The 20,388-nt window shown below is 41.7% G+C and overlaps 1 protein-coding gene across 1 annotated transcript in view; it reads right to left on the bottom strand.

The window, feature by feature from the left end:
- LOC108925313 (bromodomain and WD repeat-containing protein 3-like) overlaps positions 1-19,436 on the bottom strand; it is a 51,745-nt gene extending 32,309 nt beyond the window's left edge. The window contains exons 1-24 of the mRNA XM_029257488.1: positions 19,284-19,436; positions 19,082-19,185; positions 19,014-19,043; positions 18,787-18,846; positions 17,363-17,513; positions 17,060-17,158; positions 16,517-16,677; positions 15,707-15,928; positions 15,317-15,417; positions 15,042-15,112; positions 14,045-14,145; positions 13,912-13,952; positions 11,574-11,678; positions 10,371-10,524; positions 9,959-10,093; positions 7,819-7,947; positions 7,168-7,393; positions 6,804-6,941; positions 4,822-5,002; positions 3,118-3,211; positions 1,984-2,124; positions 1,840-1,907; positions 1,553-1,748; positions 556-672 (exon numbers count right to left, since the gene is read on the bottom strand). Of these exons, the coding sequence (XP_029113321.1) occupies positions 556-672; positions 1,553-1,748; positions 1,840-1,907; positions 1,984-2,124; positions 3,118-3,211; positions 4,822-5,002; positions 6,804-6,941; positions 7,168-7,393; positions 7,819-7,947; positions 9,959-10,093; positions 10,371-10,524; positions 11,574-11,678; positions 13,912-13,952; positions 14,045-14,145; positions 15,042-15,112; positions 15,317-15,417; positions 15,707-15,928; positions 16,517-16,677; positions 17,060-17,158; positions 17,363-17,513; positions 18,787-18,846; positions 19,014-19,043; positions 19,082-19,185; positions 19,284-19,320 (2,862 nt within the window). The 5' untranslated portion in view covers positions 19,321-19,436. The remainder of the gene's footprint in view (positions 1-555; positions 673-1,552; positions 1,749-1,839; positions 1,908-1,983; positions 2,125-3,117; positions 3,212-4,821; positions 5,003-6,803; positions 6,942-7,167; positions 7,394-7,818; positions 7,948-9,958; positions 10,094-10,370; positions 10,525-11,573; positions 11,679-13,911; positions 13,953-14,044; positions 14,146-15,041; positions 15,113-15,316; positions 15,418-15,706; positions 15,929-16,516; positions 16,678-17,059; positions 17,159-17,362; positions 17,514-18,786; positions 18,847-19,013; positions 19,044-19,081; positions 19,186-19,283) is intronic.
- Between the last annotated feature and the right edge of the window lie 952 nt (positions 19,437-20,388).

Raw genomic sequence — 20,388 nt, 5'->3', positions numbered from 1 at the left:
TGCTGCCTGTGGACCAACAAGTTGCAGGTTTAATTCTCACCTCTGGTTGCAGTACCCTTGAGCAAGGTACTTACCCTAAAATTGCTTGAGTAAAAATGACCCACTTGTATAGATAGGTGCATAATTGTAAATATCTTAACATTGTAAGTGAGAACAGCATCAGCTAAATGAGTAAATCTAAAACACACATATTTCAGACTAACTTCTCCTTTGATCTCCTATGCGCATAATAAATATGAATGTTTACGTTGTCTGTTTAATACTTCAATTAAACAAACTCAGTACGAGCTGCTGATGTAATGTACACTGGTTTATACAGGAATATGAGTCAAACTGACAGCACTCCAGAATCACACGTCAGCATCTAAATCTCTCCTTTGTTCGGTGTATTCACCGTTGTATTGTTCTCTGATGTACATCACTTTCGAGAAAAGTATCTGCTAAATGAATAAATGTACATTTAAAACGGTACTATTTTAACATATATTGTTGGAATTATGTCTCTCCCTACAGCTGTCTCCAGTTCATACTTAGGTACAGGGCTGCGAAACTCACCTCATCCCCCATCTGGGGGACAAAGGGTGAGCGCCGAGGCGTGGTGTCCATGATCCAAGGTGGGGGCCGCCACTCCTCCATGTCTCTCCCATGAAGAGATGGCAGCAGTTTGGGTCTCTGCACAAACAGTAGCGCTGGCCCCAATGCATTTCCACAAGGGGACACATGCATGCAGCATGTGCACGTAGATACAGAAAACACACTAACACACTCATGTATACAGAGGTAGTGATGATGACACTCATGAAAACATTAACATAGAAGCAATGCCAGCAAGTCTGGACTAGGTAATGCACAAATTGTATTTTCTATGAGATGTACATCACTTTGGAGAAAAGCGTGGGCTAAATGAATACGTGTAAATGTACAATGTAAGTCTGCATACACATACACCCACACACAAACACTTGCACACAGACATTCTTCCTTCTTTAGTGTACATTCGTGGAAAGTTTCACATTAAGAACAAATACAGATGCTCCTCGACTTACGATGGTTCGACTTACGATTTTTTCGACTTTACGATGGTGAGCTGGCGATAGACATTCAGTACAAACCATACTTTGAATTTTGAATTTAGATTTTTTCCTGAGCAAGCGATATGCAGTGCGATACTCTCTTGCAATGCTGGGCAGCGGCAGCGATCCACATCTCCCAGTCTGTCACGCAGAGGTGTGTATTAGGTGTATACAATACATTTTTGACTTATGATGGGTTTTGCGGAACGTAACCCCATTGTAAGTCGGGAGCCACCTGTAAATATGAACGTGTGCACGTCTACATGGTGAAACGTGACATTTATTGCACCACAGCCACCAAGATGCAAGACCACGCATTAATAAAGCTCAACATGCACACCATCCACACCATTCCTATGATTTAAAAAAGATATATTCTGTCCAGTTCTTAGTAATGACATCTCAGACTCTAAATCAGGATTGCGTCTGTTTTAAACAAACTGACAAACAAATGTAATAATATTTTTGAACACCTTTACATGACTAACCTGTCGAGCTTGTTTACTGTTTCTTTTCTTCTCTGACTTCCGTTTCCCTGTCTCCCTTCTGGAGCCTTCGTCTTCCTCAGAAGAACTGCTGCCCAGGTTTTGTATCAGCGCTATGACTGACCGCCTCGGGGGCTGTAGGTTGATGCCTATGTCTGCTGTCCAGTCCGAGTACTCACTGGAGGAATCACTATGGGGATGAGGTAGTGAGCTGGTAAAGGTTATCTGTTCTCGTAATGACATAAGGCATACAAAGGACTTAAGTAGTGATTGAAACTCACCTGGAACTGCTGTCCCTTTGCCAGTCGGAGGAAGGCTCACTGGAGGACCTCTCTGTCTTCTGCTGATTCTGCACACCCACCGAAATTGAAAACAAAGTAAGAAACCCGTGGAAAAACATGCGCCTTTCCAGGTGTAGCCATAGCTGGTACCTCAACCTCACTGTCCAGGCTCATCTGCCTCTCCCGTGTGTGGCGTTCGATGGCAGAGCGTGTCTGGTAGGTATGGCGCTGCTGCTTGCGCTGGGTCTGCCTCAGCCAGCGAACTCCAAGACCCTGCTGCTCGCCCTGCTGGTAGCGTACAAGAGCTTGTTCATAGGAGCAGGAGGTGACAATACTGAGCTGACTCCTTCTCAAGAATAGAACTACAGCTTCAATTAAGACAAAGATGGTCAACATACTAAGCACTGAAGGACAGCAGGAGGACAACAGCAAAAATAACTGGGAACAATAGTGCACATAAAATAGGTATATTAAGAATGTAATGGATAGCACAGATGTGAAGCAGAGCAGACCAAGGACTCATCAGTTCCCTGCCCTTTTGCAAAATGCACTTTTGTTTAGTCTCATTTTTACGTTGCTTTGAAGAAGTTTCTGCTAAATAAAGATGCATGTAATGCACATGTCAAAAACCTGGACAGCTCCATGGGGTGGGATGTCTCAGCACTGGCAGCAGCAGCAGCAGCAACAGAAACAGCAATTCATAATGGGACACAGATTGCAAGTGGAAAGACAGCTCTTACCAAGTAAGAGGCAGGACAGCTTTTGCACATGCGAGTAGAGTGCACTGGCAGGAGTATTTACGATATGATGTAAATAAGAAAGCCTGACAAGAACAGTGGCTCACAGCTAGACCAGAGTGCTCCTGCAGCTCCTCGATCCCTTTTTCACTCCACACATCACACAAAATGTACTAATACCCAGTAAAAGCATAATAATAAAAAACAATAATAGAAGAAATTTAGCCAGAGGTATTAAATTGAGGTGGAGGATGAAGGAGAGACAGCACTTCGGGGGGCAACAGGTAACATAGTGGTTAGAGCTGCCTGAGGTTGCAGTTTTGGATCTCATCTCTTGCTGTACTGCCTTTGATCAAGGTACTTAACTGCTCCAGTAAAAATAACCTGGCTGTATAAATACGTAAATAATTGTAAGCAGTTTAAAGCTGAATAGCAAATTAAAAAATATTTAATAATATTGACAATAAAAAAATTTTAAACGATAACAGGCTCTGAAAGGAAATAACTGTGACCATACAAAGGACTTGGGTGAAGTGTTTACCTTTGAAAAAGTAGGTGGGGGCTTCTTCCTATTTCCTGCACTATAGAGGGCACACTCAGCCTCAGCCTTGGCCAGCCTGCACTCCTCCATCACCCTGAGACACACAGCATATCATATACAGGGCTGAAAGTCATTGGTTAGATCAGGCACCCCTTTGCTTAATATGAAATTACATTTAATCATATTATCACACCAAGAAAATAATATAAAAACAATTCTGTGTCATTTTATCTGTTTTAGGCTCTTTCCATATACAGACAGTTCACAGGTTATGAACGTCCGACTTACGTACAACCTGTAGTCACAAACCATCCCCCGTAAAGTCCATTACATTAAAAATTTGAGTTACATACAACGATTCATAATAACAAATGGGCACTACTTTGTGAGGCGCATCAAAACACTGTGTGTCTACAGCGGTTCACTGGCCTGTGGGCGCGTGAGCCCGAGGTAGGACAAAGAATTTGTTCTTTCCAGTCGGACCACGTTGCTGTTAACAGTGTCTTGTGTGTTACCGTATTTGGCTTTAATTTTTTTTGTTTTTAACCTTTGTAACCATAGCACCAAAGCGTAAACGTGATGCAAGCGATGGTGATGCATCAAAGAAAAGGAAAACGATCACCACTGAAACTAAAGTGGAAATAACAAAGCGATCGGAAAAAGGTTAAACATCAACGAACATTGGAAAAGCGTTAGGCTACAGTCGGTCAAAGATTGGGACAATTTTAAAGGACAAAACGAAAATAACAGAGCATGGAAAAGGCTCTGTCCCGATGAAATCTACAATTATCCAACTTACATACAAATTTGACTTAAAGACAGACTTAGGAGCGGAACTTGTTCGTAATCTGGAGACTGCCTGTTCTACTAGAACTGACAAACAGATCTGATTTAATTTATTGCGAAGGAGCTGAAAAACAGAAAAATTGGGAAAAGGTCAAATAATTCCTTGCAGAACTGTAGATGCAACAACCAAACAACCAAAGTAGCACAACTGTTAACAATGTGCACTTGCAACCAGAACATTACTGATTCTTCTCCTATGAAAGGCCTGGCTAAAGTGCCCTTAAGCAAAACACTTAAACTGAATTGCTCTAATTCTGAATCACAAAATACAAATGGACAACAAGTGCAAGACTGACTGCCAGATGAGCAATGAAATACTAATGATAATAACATTACAGCAAAACAGAAGAAAAACACAATTACATTTCAAACAAATTACCATACAGATGTAGGGAGAAGACATTTTGATCTCACTGATCGTTTGCAGCAGTTCAATTTGGTTTTTCCAGTTATACATTATTCTTATATGTTTTGTTATATTTAAACATGGTGATTTGTGACATGAAGTGTGCTTTCGGACCATGTTGCACCATTGTCCCGGAGAAACGGAATTTCATTCCACTGTATTCAAGCTATATAGAGGAATGACAATAAAACCCACTTGACTTGATTAGTGAAATTCCCATTTATGTTTCTTTATGTTCCTCTCTGGTCTTTGTCCATGAGCCCAAATTGTGTTCAAATATATGTCACTCTGATCTATTAAAATGTTAAAATTAAAATGTGAACTCTAAAAATTATTCAATAAAGCAAGCTTGTTTATAATAACGCAAAGACCAGAAAATAAAATAATGATTGTGACTGCTGTGACTTCTTTCTGGGTCATGGACTGCCCAGGCAGTGGGTTTGCACTCCTACCTGCACACTGCAGGGGGGATCTCTCCTACAATCACTCTGCGGCTCCAAGCCAGCAGGTCCCTCTTGGTAGCCATCTGGCTGAGGGGAGCATTGTGATGCATCTGCCGCACTCCCTCCACTTGTCCACTCCGTCGCAGCCCCATGTTGAGATGTGAGCCAAGCCCCACACCTGCAAACTGCACTGGGGTTTGGGGTAAGCAGCAAGCACAACTTAGCTTTATCAAAAAATAAAACCTCATAAAATGGACTGTATAAACCCATTGATACAAACCAAACTGAGCCAAAACCCTATAGGCCCATTATAAAAATCAAGACATTAGTCCATTACTGCTTCTACTCATGTTGGTACCATTGATTGTGCACAGTATGTGCTTCATCATCTTGACCATGATAAAGAGGGGGAATTTCAAGGTTCCATCTTCAGTGTTCTCTCCATTTTCCCACCAGCCATGAGCATATAGCACACCTCCAGTACAGGTAGTTTGTGATCTCATTCTTGAAGAGCAAAGCACTCAAGGGGGCCACGACTGCCTGGAATCAACAGAAAACCATCACCTCCTACAACTGATTCATGATTCAGTTCAGTGGAGTATGTATTGAAGTTTCACCCTATGGCCACCACCAGTGGCTGGGACTATGCCACACTCCAGTCCAGCTTTTGTCAGGAACGAAACAGACATCTCCAAGCAGACTTACTCTGCTGAGACAAGGAGTGGATCACACACACACACGTAGTCTGAAGCCACTTGTCCTGAGCAAGGTCATGGCAAGCCAGAGCCTAACACAGTAACATGGGGTGCAGGGCTGGAGGGGACACATCCACAACAAGATGCCAGTCCATCACAAGGCACCCCAAGCAGGGCTCGAATCCCAGACCCACCAGAGAGCAGGCCCAGGACAAACATGCTGCGCCACTGGATCCTCCCGTGGATCTCTGACCAGCTCATCCAGAGAACAATTCATTCGAAACTGCAGGGAACTAGAACTTCATGGGACATCAGTCAGTCCTCTTTATTTTTATTAACAGAGACTAGCCTGTAAATGTTAAAAGGCAACAGCGTTTCCTCTCTCCATGACAGAACAGAAAGCTGTAAAGGAGTATAATAGAGATGTTAGACCTAGGAATAATCCATATCTTTTTTGTAGAGAAGGATGGGATCTCAGGCCATGCAGTGATCACTTGTGTCTAAATGCCATAACAGTAAATTATCCATATCTTGTACCCCTAATAATAGTTCCTTATAACTAAACTGGATTTCAAAACTATTTAATACTTAAAAGAATCTGTGAGGGGAATGAATAGAAGCCTTTGAATAATACCTTCTAACTGTCCTTTAGTTTTCCAGGAATTTGTGAACGTTTACAGACATGACTAACCAGCTTGTCTTGTTATACATTTATGGCATTTTGGTTTATCCAAGGTCTTGAACATAGGACATAAAAAGGGACACTACAGAGACAGCTAATAGCATAGTGGTTAGTGTTGCTGCTTTTGGATTGAAAGGTTACAGGTTTGATCCCCTCTCTGGCTGTAGTATCCTTGAGCAAGCTACTCTAGAAGTGCTCTAGTAAAATTACCCAGCTGTATAAATGGGTAAATAATTCTAATCTTCATGCTGTAAGTTGCTTTGGAGAAAAGCATAAATAAATGTAAGAAGGTGTCAGAGGTGGTGTCCTGGCTTCCACCCCAAACACATAAAGAAATATATCTCCAAAATTAAGGTTACCACTTCACCAGGTTTGTGAGTTTGGTTACGCAAGACTTTTTGTATTTTGTTCAAAACTTTTTTTTGAGTTTTGTTTTGTTAAAGAAAGTTGACAAAGCAGTTGTCAGACATTTAAGATAAGCCAAAAATACAGCATGAAAGGACTTATTCTAATAAGAAATCCAACAACTATTTTATGCATTTCATTAACTCTCACAACAAAGTAAGAAAAAAAAAATTAAGATTAAGTCCAGTCATACTGCCCTGTGCTCTTACCCCCAGACTCAACTCCAGAATGCAGGTTACTGTCTAGATGCTGTTGGAGGCCTCTGATGAGGTCATCCAAGGGGCTCACTTCTGGTTCCTCGCCAGTTGTACGCTGCCCAATCACCTGCTCCATCACCTCACCTTCAGCTACCAAACAACAAAGTGCGCTGGCCGTATATTCATGTTTTAAACACAAGTGCAAGGCTGACAGTTTCAAGATTTTTTTAAAGATTTTGTGAGACCTACAGTATATGGGCTTCAAGTCAACTATACTTACAACCATCCAGATCAACCATATTTTTATTGTAGCATTAATTATTGCCTTTGTTGTAGTATTAATTCAGCTAAAGAATTTTACTCTAGTTTCTCATACCATTGGCCAGATAGCCCAGCTGTGGTACCAGCTGCTCTTCCTTGCAGTTCTCCCTGCCTGGGACCAAACGTTGATAGGAGGAGGGATAAGGGTTCCCATCAACATCTACTAGGAAAGGAGGTGGCATGAGGTGGGGAGCCTGCTGAGTTTGCTCATCCAGGACATAGTTGTTGGAGTCATGGATCAGCGGTCTGAAATCCGTATGAAAGAACATCTGGTCGGGGATCTAGAAAAAGAAGAAACCTGAAACTAATCATCAGAGACAGTGATGCCAGTTGATATGCTGTGTTCAAGGCTAAGGGGCTATAAGGTGTCCTTGAGGGCTATAAACCTGTAACCGCAGCTTCCAGGAGGACAAAGGGCAATAGAAAACTAAGTATAGACATCAATGAACCACACACCAGCAAGACACCTCTGACAATCATTACTTTTAATTTTTTCATTTGGTTTTTACCTGGTCAGCTTCTGCTTTTAACCCCAGGCAACTTACAGCTTTGTCCCTTTGTATATCATACTATTTTATAGGCACAGCTCAGGTTAAAAGCCTTCCACAGGTTCTGAAACTTGAACCAGAACCCTTCAGGTTGCAAACCTATGCCCTTGATTATAAGTGAGACATCAGTGTCAAGACCCCAGGGGGACCAGGGTTACCTTTTCATAAGCCCTGCGGCACCCATAGCCAAAGATGAGAAGATGACCATGGGAGTCAGTACAGGCAAAATTCTGTCCATCTGGGGAAAACTTGCAGTCGAATACAGCACCATGACCTTGGCCCTCAATCTAGGGTGACAGATAAATAGGATTACAGCAGTCTCAACATAAAGTGTCAAGTGCCATAAAATCATTTGTCCTGAAATATTCTGTCTTTTCAGAAATTCTGAGTGAGGGGCAGAACACAAGATAAGTTATCAAAACAACTACAGAAAGAAGACAAAATACTGGAAACACCACAACATAGATTACTTTCAAGAAACTGAAAAGGAGTTAGGCAACCCTTTGCCCTCAGAACAGTTTATTCCCTTTAAAGTTACACTGCCAAGTCTAAATCAAGCCTGTGTGTAGTGAATTTTTGACTATTCACCAAGAAGGGATTTAGGTATGAAGAAGATGGAACAGTACTCCACACCTTGTGCTCAAGAACTTCACTGAAGGTTTAGTAATGCTTACATCTGGTGTTTGCAAAGCTACTGTTGATCCATGTAGCTGCATGAATCAGGGCTTTATCATCACGAAATATGAAAACATAAAGAGAACATTTTTACAACATAGCGTGCACTTAATGTCCAAAAATAGCTTCATAATAATTGACTTTTATACAATCTTGGTCAAACCCAGTATCTCCCATGCAATGACTGACCAAACACTGCAGATCAAATCCAGGTTCAGCCATTGGCAGCAAACTACATGAGATGAAGGTATCATCTGACTTATTACATATGAACCCATCTAGATATTGAAAGAAGACTCACGTGGACATTTTTTCACCACTCACAGGTCAATATTTTGTGCTTTGTGCACTAATCTTCAGAATCAGAATCAGAATCTGATTTATTTGGCCAAGTATGCATACACAAAAAAGGAATTTAGCTTTTGTTCCCAATGGCGCATAGTGTAGATAAAAAAATCAACATACATCTACACAAACCAACACACATACATGCAACAAGTGCAAGGATGGGAAGGAATAAATAACAAGGGATGGAATAAATAATGAGGGATGGAATAAATAATGAGGGATGGAATAAATAATGAGGGAGAGAAAAAGTAAGAGGGAGAAAGTATTGTACAGACTAACAAACAATCAGCTGTTCATGCACACAGCAGCGTGGGGAAAGAAACTATCTTACATAAAAGCCTTTTATAGCAGTTGTACCCTAAGCGCCAGTTTTATGAAGGTCTTGTTATGCTGTTTTTGGTCAGATGGAACTATAGACGCGTTGACTCAGTTCCTTTTTAACTTTTATGGCATTCTGTGGCAGCTGTCTTGTTAAGTGTCTGTCTTCCTGGGACTGATGTTAGACTCGTGAGCAGTTTTTTTTTTTTTGTTTGGTATATGGTACCATGATTATTGACACACTGCCCCTTAACAGTGCAACCCTTAACAGCCACTGGCTACTTGCCCACTTTCACACTTTTGTTGTTTTAAATACTCACACATGTATGCGCTGATTTTTTTTTACCTCTTTTATCACTGACATTTAGCTGGTAATGAGTACTTCACTTAATAGACAACAAATCATTTGTATCTGGCTTTCAGTTTAATTTATTCAAAGTCAGTCTCTTATCAGTTGGAGTTTTGTTTTTCTGTTTTTTTTATATATCTCTTGTATGTACAGGAAAAAAATGTAATACGTGTTATTTGTGTATAATAAATATACAGCATATAAACATACATAACTTTTTTACAAAGCTTTTTCATGACCTTGTGGGAATTTTATGCAACTGCAGCAGCAGATAGATAATGCAACCAACTGTACTCAAAATTTACCGGGGTAATCTTGAATAAAACCTCAAAAATGACATTAATAACACATTATTGTACTTATTTAGTTGCCATTTAATCAGTCCTTTGTGTGCTTAGATTTGTTTTACTTTATATAAGACCTTAACCTAGAAATTAGCCATTGACAGTGCATTATATTTAAACAATAGGTCATCTGACATATTTTTTTCAACAGGACATGTCCACAAGCTATGGAAAAACTTGAATTTTCACCACATTTTCTCCACTTTTAGTAAAAGTCCAGCCAGCAGAGCACATCAGCACAGTCTGCTTTGGAAGGTGACTCACCATGTTGAAGAAGTTCCTGATTTTGGCACCCGTGGACAAGTCCCAGACATAGATGTTGCCATCATGGCCGGCTGAGAGCATGATGCGTGAGTCAAAGGGATGAGCCTCCAGGACAAACACTTCATCATCATGACCCTGATGGAGAGTGGAAATTTCAAGCTGTATACTGCATGATCCATGGCACTGCAGGGTTTTATAACAGTTTCCAGAAAATCTATTCAAGCTGGTGTCATGATGCTGCATTCAAATTCAGAGTTTGAAAAGCATCTCCAAAAATGATTTTTTCCTCCTACCTTACCATATTTTTAATGCTTATATCCACGCCTTTGAATTGAAAAGATTTTTTTAGGGTTTTTTAGAAGGGTTTTGTTAGGGTTCCGGGAAGAGCAGAGCCCAGGTGCAAGCTACTCACAGACAGAATGTGGCGCAGCTGACCAGACACAGAGCACCACACTTTAAGGAGGTAGTTGGAGATTGCTGTGATGACCATGCCATCCCGACGGTCCCAGACCACCATAGTGACCACCAATTTGGTCATCTTATCCTCCCTGGACACAGCACTGCTCCTGGAGCAGTAGAGAGCACATTCAGTGGATCCTAAACCATCAGTCGCAATCAAATTATTTACTCATGGCCATCTTTTTCCAAGGAGACTTGTACCCAATAGTACAATTATATACTTAGTGAAGCAATTCAAGTATTTTCCAATAAATTTGTAAAGCAGCAAGACTGACTTTCAGCTAAAGCCTATAACCTGTTGGTTCCTTAACCACTACTGTACCTGTAAACAAATTACTGTCAATGTATTGGTATTAACACACTCCCTCAGAAATTGTTTTCAGCCCTTTCATTTGTACTTTGGCTTATAGGTCTGTGATCTTTAAATGAATTTCCACCTTCATCATATTGTAACGACCCGCGTTACTGTGTGTTTTGGCAGGAAGATTTGCTTATTGTAAATACATGAATGGTGGGTAAATTGTAAATAAAGTGTTCAACCACTTGGGGCACTTCTGGGGAGAATGATGGGGTGACTGTGTTTACTAGTGGGAAGAAGAGAAAGCCTGGCGGTGCTAAGCAGGCTGGGAAGGCTAGCTTGAAGTGCAGGTCTTGAGGAAACAGGGTCCTCTGACCGACAGCATTATTTCCCTGTCTCCTGGTGTTCCAATAAGCGTTCATCATGAATGCTGCCTGTGTGTCCTTCTTCGCCCCATCCAAACCCACACCGCTGCACACCGATATATTTGCCATTTTAAGGTAAACTACCATTTTGGCATGAATACTGTACAAGTTAGTACAAGTACTACAGATGTTGCAGTAATTAGAACTGCTGTTTTTAAACTCAGAGATTGCTGGTTAGAATCTTCTTTGCTGCTGTAGTACACTTGAGTAAGGCTCTTATGGTATATTTCTCCAAAAAAAAAAAACAAATATCCTCCTGTATAAATAGGTAAATCATTTTAGGTAGCTAAACACTGTATGTCACTTTGGAAAAAATTGTCAACTAAATTAATAAAAGTAAATGAGTGAAAATGTTTGTAGAATGGGAGGGGAGATTTCTCAAAAAAATCTCAGTCCACTCCGGACATTTCACTCCTCACAGGACTGCCCTTACCCAGGCAACCGAGCTGCCATGTCCAAGGTGATGCTGCTCCATTTGTGTTGCTGATAGTGCCACACACGGGCAGTGCCATCCCGACTGCCACTCACAAACCTCAGGCTGGGGGACAAGGCCAGTTAGCACACAGACATACAGAAGAAGCACTGTCTATGCACAAAGCATGGTGATCCAGCCTAAACAGGAATGGTACTGGACTGCAAAACAAAAAATCAGGACAGCATGGCATCATATTCAAAGTATTTTAGAAATACATTGTTAGATAGGCTCAGAAATACTCAGAATACTCAGAAATGCTATTCACACACATACACACACACACACAGAGGTATACCGACGTATATAGACTCCCAGTTTACAGATTTTGGTATAACGGTTCAAGAAATGTTGTACCCGTATTTGGTAAATGGACCGACTGATCCTGGTATCTGGTACTTTTTTCCAGTGTTTGAAGCAGACTTTTCCCTGATGATGTAGAAGTCACCATTGAGGCAGAGATATTTCAGCAATGTATAATAACCTCTTCTTAATTTTGCATTGTTTTCCAAGTTGTTTTATTACAGTTTTGAGCAATGTTTTCCATTTTTTAATGGGTTTTTTTTTTGTTCACGTACCTCTCTACATTTAAGAGGGGTCTCAAAACTCATCTCTTTGTGACTCACTTCTCCCCTGATGTCATAAGTGGGCAAAAAGCATGTACATGTTTGTTATGCTTTATAACTTTTTCTAACAATGTGTTCAATAATGGAAAAGTCTTTATGCAGCTTCTCGTGTAATGTATACTGGTTTATGCTGTGGCATGTGACAAGTTGACTGTACTCAGAAACCATGTGTCTGCATCCATATCTCTCCTTCTGTTGGTGCAATGCTAGTTTTTTATGTTTTCTGAGATGTACCTTGCTTTGGTGAAAAGTGTCTGCTAAATATAAACACACACACACACACACACACTTGTCCCATATGGGGTCACAGGGAGCCAGAACCTAACTCAGCAACACAGGGCACAAGGCTGGAGGGGGGGACAACACACCCAGGACGGGATGCCAGTCCATCACAAGGCACCCCAAGTGGGACTCGAACCCCAGACCCACCAGAAACCAGGACCCAGTTCAACCCACTGTGCCACCACACCCCCTTAAATAAATAAATGTAAATGTATATGTATTGCATGTGTCTTTCACATGTTTATGTGTACTTAGTGTAGAGTAATTTAGTAAAAAATAAAATGTCTACCCTAATTAAGTCTTTGTTCATTTCATTCTTGTCCTTGTCAGCCTAATGTTTTGATTGTTTGCTGAGACTGTTTTTAAGTGTTGGAGGCTGATTGTGGAAATAACAGGTAGGGACTGCTCTTAAGAAAGAATTAGATCCATATTATGGGAAATACCTGTATAATATGCAGTATATACCGTATATAGCTATAAAACACTCACTAATTCATTCCATATGTACTATATATGAAATTACATAATTATAGTATAATAATATAATTATAAGGTATTTGTAATTGGGAAGGTGCAGTGGCGTAGCAGGTTTGGTCTGTGCCTGCTCTCTGGTGGGTCTGGGGTTTGAGTCTTGCTTGGGGTGCCTTGCGACAGACTGGCATCCTGTCTTGGGTATGTCACCTCCCCCTCCAGCCTTTTGTCCTGTGTTGCCAGGTTAGGCTCCGGCTCACCGCAACCCCACTCGGGACGAACAGCTTCAGTCAATGTTTGTGTATTTGTATTTGTATTTGTATTTGTAATTGGGGGGCACAGTGGTACAGCGGGTTCTGCTAGGGCTTGCTGTAGCAGGCCTGGGGTTCAAGTTCTGCTTGGGGTGCCTTGCGGTGGACTGGCATCCTGTCCTGGGTGTGTCCCCCTCCCCCTTTGGCCTTGCACCCTGTTTTGCCAGGTTAGGCTCTGGTTCACTGCAACCCCGCTCAGGACAAGCAGTTGTGGACATTGTGTGTGTATATGTAATTATATGGTTTATAATAATGTGTAGAATGAATAAATTAAGGTTTTTATAGCTATACTGCATAAGTATATAAATATTTATAGAAATAGCACTACAAAAATCTACATTTATTCATTATATATATAATTTTACATATATTATTATAAACCATATACTGTCCATATAATAAACCATCTATATATGATAATCTGTACAGAAACCAGTAGAAATCCTTAAAATCAAATCCTTTGTTAACTTAAGAGGAATGGAAAAGGATTTGTGTGAAGAAATCAGCATCTAGTTACAATTACCATTATGAAAAAAACAGATTTTACTAACAAGCTTGCAAAAAACTTATCAAGGCAAAAAAACTGTATGATCACTATTGTTTCTGTACCTGTCACTGGTGTTGCAGAACTGGACAGCCACAACTTTGTCCTGAAAATTGTGAAAACAAAGCAGACATTAATGTTGAAATCAGATAGGAGTCAGGAAGGTCCAGAGGTAGTGTGCAGTTGCCCATCTCCTACCGTATGGCCCTCCAGCTGTGAAAGCTTAACTGGAACCTCAGAACCCAAGTAGTACACTCTGACCACATGATCTGTGCTTCCTGTGGCCAGAAACATCCCACCTGAAGTGAAGGAAAACAGCATGTATGTATCAGCTGAGGAACACCTCAGGTACTTTTGCTACCAAAAACAGTCTTTCAAATTGACTGCATCCAAAGGCTCCAAACACAACTGGGCCCAGAGTTCAGTTCGCAACTCAATTGGTTTGTCACTCAAAACTCCATTTTACAGTATTGCAATCAGTGACCTGTCACTCTACTTTCTAACAAGTTACATTCTGTTAAAACAATCAAAAACACGTTGCAGGGTCTGCAGCCTCGTCTGATAACGGCACAGGACAGAATAAACACCACCCCCGCAGCACCACTAAATCACAGCAACAGACTTTTATTATTTTTTAGAAACTTCCGAACTGCACTAAAAATAAAACAGATTTTAAATGATTGAAAATAATGCATCACCTCTACAACCTTTTATTTAATATTGTTGATCGATTCATCACAGACACACCCAATCTTATCAGGTATAAGCTACTTTCATTTACTTACATTGCCATATGCACAATTATTATTAATGTAATTAAGGCATTTAGTTTATAGGTAAGCTTCTATAATATCCTAGATATAGCACTATAACACTTTTGTTCAAAGCAATCAACACCTGTAAACACGGTAAAAGTGCATAACACTTTTATAATAGAGGTCTTTCTCCTGTAACGTGCGTTTTAGTGCCAACAAATGGCAGAATGCAGAAATGCGGGTCAATTTTGCTCCACAAAAGACAGAAATTTTACAACATAGATCGATGAAGAAAACACAGTTAAACATAGATAAGTAAACCAGGTGTTAGTCGTTTCTTCAAAAATTTACAACTGAAACCTTCATAAGATGAGGTACCAGTGTGTCATTGTTTTCATAGCAAGAGAAATACTTCCAAAAACTTTGGAGGCAGCACCCACCACTGCTGAAGGATGAACAGGAAATCTGCATACCAGGTCGGGCTCTCTCTGTGAATTTCACTGGACGTTCACTACAAGCAAAAAGAAATGAAATAAGGAAAATGCAATGTTCCGATCAAGGATTATGAGTGGGCTGTATTTTAAATCTACATAAACCTTACAATTTTACAGGCACACACAGTAGTTAAAAAGGTACTGTGTACAGTTTATCAACTAAAGAGCAAGAGGGGAAATCAACAGCTGCTATGGGCTGAAGGAGAGGCTCATGCACTCACTTGAATTTCATGGTGAGGGAATCCCACTGCCAGAAACACACAGCTCCATCTGCCCCCGTGGAGGCAAGGTACCGCATCACTCCTCTGCCTGATGGGGAGAACTGGGAACAAAGAGTAGACCCCACAACTCAAAGCAGGTGGAGAGACACACATGGTGACTGTTCATTTCTCACTTTGGGCTGAAAGTGTTATGTTGAAAGACAATGTTCACACTACACCCACACTAGGACTGAAAGAGGAGGACAGGTCTGAAAAGGCTGCTGAGTCACCAGGGTGTTTAATGAACATGTATATGCAAGCTGTCTCCCCACGCTGCTGTTCTCCTCCTGACCCCTGAGTCTAAGATTTCAGCCCCCACAAGCCTGGTGACTGGGAAGGAATATGAGTCACCTGTATGGAGGTGATGGAGGTGCTGTGGCCCTGCAGCACAGTGATGGGTGCACACGTCCGCAGACACCACACGCGAATGACCCGGTCACAGCTAGCTGAGGCGAGCAGCATGTTGTCGTAACTGACAGCCATGTCGGAGATCTCAGCCGCATGGCCCCGCAGAGTGGCAAGAAGCCGGCCATCATCTGTGGCCCAGATCTTCACGAGGCAGTCATCAGAACCCTGGATGAAAGACAAAGCAAGGAACGCAAGATTCAAGACCACGCCAATACCCCAGCGCTTACACAAAGCACACGTAGGAGAAATTTACCCCTAGTCACATATAACCAAAACTGAATATAGGTGGTCCCCGATTTACGATGGGGTTACATTCCCCAAAACCCATCATAAGTCGAAAATATCGTAAGTCAGAAATGCATTTAATACACCTAATATACACCTCTGCGTGAGACTGGAAGATACGGATCGCTGCCATTGCCCAGCATTGCGAGAGAGCACCGCATATCGGTTGCCCAGGAAAAAAGTCAAAATTCAAAATTCAAAGTACAGTTTCTACTGAACATCTATCACCAGCTCACCACTGTAAAGTCGAAAAAATTGCAAGTCGAACTATCATAAATTGAGGACCCCCTGTATGTTAATAACTGACAACATCACAATTGCTGATATGATAATACACACATACATTTACATTTATTTATTTAGCAGATGCTTTTCTCCAAAGCGACTTCCAATGAACTCTATGTAGTGCCATCAGCCCACACACCTTATTCACCAAGGTGACTTACACTGCAAGATGCACATACATACCGTGAAGATGCGCCTGCCAGTGCGATCGAAGGCCACGCAGTAAACAGAGGACAGGTGGCCCAGGATGCGCTTGTGCATCTTCATATGCTGGTAAGTGGAAGAAGGCACAGTGCTGCAGAAACGGGCACTGCCCGTGAGCTGCCGGGCACCCAGGATGTGAACTAGCAAAGAGCACAGAGGTACAGAGATTACCGTGGTCTGGCTGCAACCTTTGGGTCCAAAGACAGCAGTTGTAACTACTAGGATACCAGCTGCCTCCACATTATGAAAATAAAAGTGTGTTCCTGGAGACATGGAGCTAGATTTGAGCCCTTGTCCGAACCCCGAGCCCAGGAGGTACATTGTGCCACCATTTAGCAGACCATTATGGCTCACAAGAGCAGACATGCAACCTGAAAACAGCAAGTCCAGTAAGCTGTAAGGACTCATCACTAACTCCAAACAGCGTGATAAAGTTATCTTAAATTCTGAATCTTTGTCCATGTGCTGCTCCCACAATTGTACCGACCCTGCAAGTTTTTACACAGTGAAAGGGGCGCTCACCAATACTGGGCAGGTTCTTCTGCTGCACCGGTGGTTCTGGGGGTCTTCCCCGATGAAGGGCAGCAAAAGCAGAACTGCTCCACGCATTGTGAACACAGCCTGCCGGAAACACACCTAAGGTCACTGTAACTTCGAGAGCAAAGAAGCTTTTGGTTGTTGGATGGGAATTTACAAAAAAAGCTTAAAACATGTCCAACAGAATAGACGGACTGCTCAACAAAGGATGTAAAACACATTTTAGAACTAAGTGAGGCAACTGCAGAGAAGTGTGATAGACGTGTTCTCTCAAGAGAACGGTTTTACCCCTGGCAGTACGCAGAAGGGATTGGCGTCCGAGCCCAAGCAGGGTGTGAACTCCAGGCACACTGGGGAGGGCCACGCTGTCCAGAAGGGGTCCTATTCGCTGACACACGCGCAGCAGGTAGTCTGACGGGATGTGCTGGTTCAACAGCACCTGGAGCACATGGGAAGACAGTGTCAGTCCAGCATTATGCCAGTTCACTCATTAACGTGGGTTACAGGTTCCAATCCCATATTCTACCATCTTTTCCTTGCGTAAGACACTCTCCTGTAAAGACGATGCAGCTGTATAAATGGGTAATAAACTGTCGGTGGCTACAATTTGTAAGTCACTACATAGGAAAGCAGCTAAATGAAAAAATATTGGTGAGTTAATAAAAACACTAGAAATTTACCCTTGTGCATTTAACAGACACTTCCATCCATACAGACCTACAATTCAGAGCACATAAAGTGCATGGACCGAGGGCATTTTAGATAATGAAATGACATTTATTTCTTGTTTTTACATAATGAACATGCTAATAAAAACAATATGTATGCAATTTACATATCTGGGTTTGATTTACTGTTAAAATGCTTATTTAGCTAAGGGACACTTTTAGTGAACTTTGGACCAAATGAATTTATTGACAAATCTTTTCTATCAACACATTAACAAAAACATACATACAAATTAATATTGCTAATAGTGTTATTATTAATTAATAAAATCATAATTGTCTTCCTGTTGCTTAAACTGCTTTATGAGGCAGGGCAAGTGGAACAGAGCACAGTTTTGATTGCTATATTGGCAATTGCTGTCAGCTCTTCGGCGGAAAAAATGTTACAATAATTCGCTGGGCTATCTTAAGAATTAAAAAATAACAAAATAAACATTTAAAAAAAAAAAAAAAAAAAAAACGCCCGAATTTTGAACTGAAATTATGATTTATACACAACAACTCGGCGCAGTGATCTTTTGTGTCTTCTCAGCGACTGCGGAGAACAATACCAGTACAGTATACTATAATACGCAGCCAGCTCCGCCTCCCTATTGGGTTTCAGCAACATTCCCAACCAATCAGAGGCAGCGGATGTAGATTTCGCTGAGTTTATTAATAAAATCTTGCCTATGATAGGTCAGTGGCTGAGACATACTGCCCACTCTCTCGATCCTCCAGTAACCCCGCCTCCTTAGTGCAAGCACAATAAAGCGTCGCTGTGTCACCCGAAACATATATTTTCAATTCATTAATTTTGCCATCTTCCAGTACTGTACATTGTTTTTCAAAATGCTGGGAGAATAAATGACTCATAGTGCACTACGATTTTCCACAAACCGTGATTTTTTTGTACTTAGCTCGCTGCCTCCAAGATATACTATATATAGTTGCATAAGTTGTTGGGCGCGCTTGACAGGTAGAGAAAACTTATTAAATACCCACCCAGTCCGCGAAGTTTTGTCTGTGCTGTTTCCCGTCCCAACTCCATCTTTTAGGAATCAACTGGCAAAAAATGGACAGGATATTGCAGTACACACCCATGTATGTTAATCTTGTATAGAGGAGTGCTTATAAATTAAAAACCGAGACATGAATACAATATGCGGACCGGTCTCGGCCACACGACCCAAAATTGCTCAGCTATGAATGAATGAAGTTTTGTACTGTACCTCATACTCCTCCAGTTCCTCCACAAGCACCTGCAAGCACACAACAATACTTATTCATTTTTCATCACTGTGTGAACAATAGAGTTATTTTTCCTCTGATCGTTTAAATATACCTGAGCCGATTTTTTGCACGGTCCCGACTGCAAAAATCTTGCGATGAGGTAATATAATTCTGGAAATAAAAGAAGGGCTATCAAAATCAATTCAATCCTGTCCAAGGTGTATCGCCCTAGCATTTCTGTAACAAACGCGAATGAATACGACACCCACCAGTTTCGATTTGGGAGCATTGACTTCGTTCCATCATAAAACTCAAGCGATGCTTTTAAATGTTTAATTGTTTGTATTTACACATCCAGCCGTGATTTGCAGAATAGCGCATGTAACTGTTCTCCCGATCCTCGGCCTTTTCCCTTCTAAGGCTTCCAGTAGGTCTCACCGTGACTTTAGCGCCCCCTTTCGGCACGCTTTAAAATATCTAACCTGCAGTTACTCCATTGGCCACAGGGTGGCAGGTCACAGTGTAAACTCGTAAATGATGCATTCAACCACACACACACACACACACACACACACACACACACACACACACACACACATTTTCAGAACCGCTTGTCCCATACGGGGTCGCGGGCAACCGGAGCCTACCCGGTAACACCGGAAGGGGAGGGGGACACACCCAGGACAGGACGCCAGTCCGCCGCAAGACACCCCAAGCGGGACCCGAACCCCAGACCCACCAGAGAGCAGGACTGCGGCCCGGCCCAACCCACTGCGCCACTGCGCCACCGCGCCACCGCACCCCCTTGCATTCAACCATTCATACAAAATATACAGAAAAATAAAATGGAAATTTTAAAATTAATCGCCAAAGTAAATTGCACGAGGCTACAGCATTATACATAAAATAAAGGACAAAAAGGCACTGTAATAAATAAATCACAATCACTTTGAAATACATATTACATACATGCTAGTGACATACAACATGAACACACACACACACACACACACACACACACACATTTTCTGAACCGCTTGTCCCATATGGGGTCACGGGGAACCGGAGCCTACCCAGTAACACAGGGCGTAAGGCCAGAGGGGGAGGGGACACACCCAGGACGGGACGCCAGCCTGTCGCAAGGCACCCCAAGCGGGACTCGAATCCCAGACCCACCGGAGAGGAGGACTGTGATCCAACCCACTGCGCCACTGCACCCCCACAACATGAACAGTGCTTAGATAATATGACATACATATACTTAGTGGTGGGGTAAGCTAGACTTAATAAAAGTGAGATAAAAAAGGAAAAACTGTGTCATTTGTCTACTAAACCCAGTTTCAGAAAAGCAAATGGTTAACTGGAAACTACTGT

Source organism: Scleropages formosus, chromosome 13, assembly GCF_900964775.1.
Source record: "Scleropages formosus chromosome 13, fSclFor1.1, whole genome shotgun sequence".
Classification (NCBI taxonomy): Eukaryota; Metazoa; Chordata; class Actinopteri; order Osteoglossiformes; family Osteoglossidae; genus Scleropages; species Scleropages formosus.
Note: the sequence above shows the minus strand (reverse complement) of the source record. Positions and strands in the feature narration are given on the sequence as shown.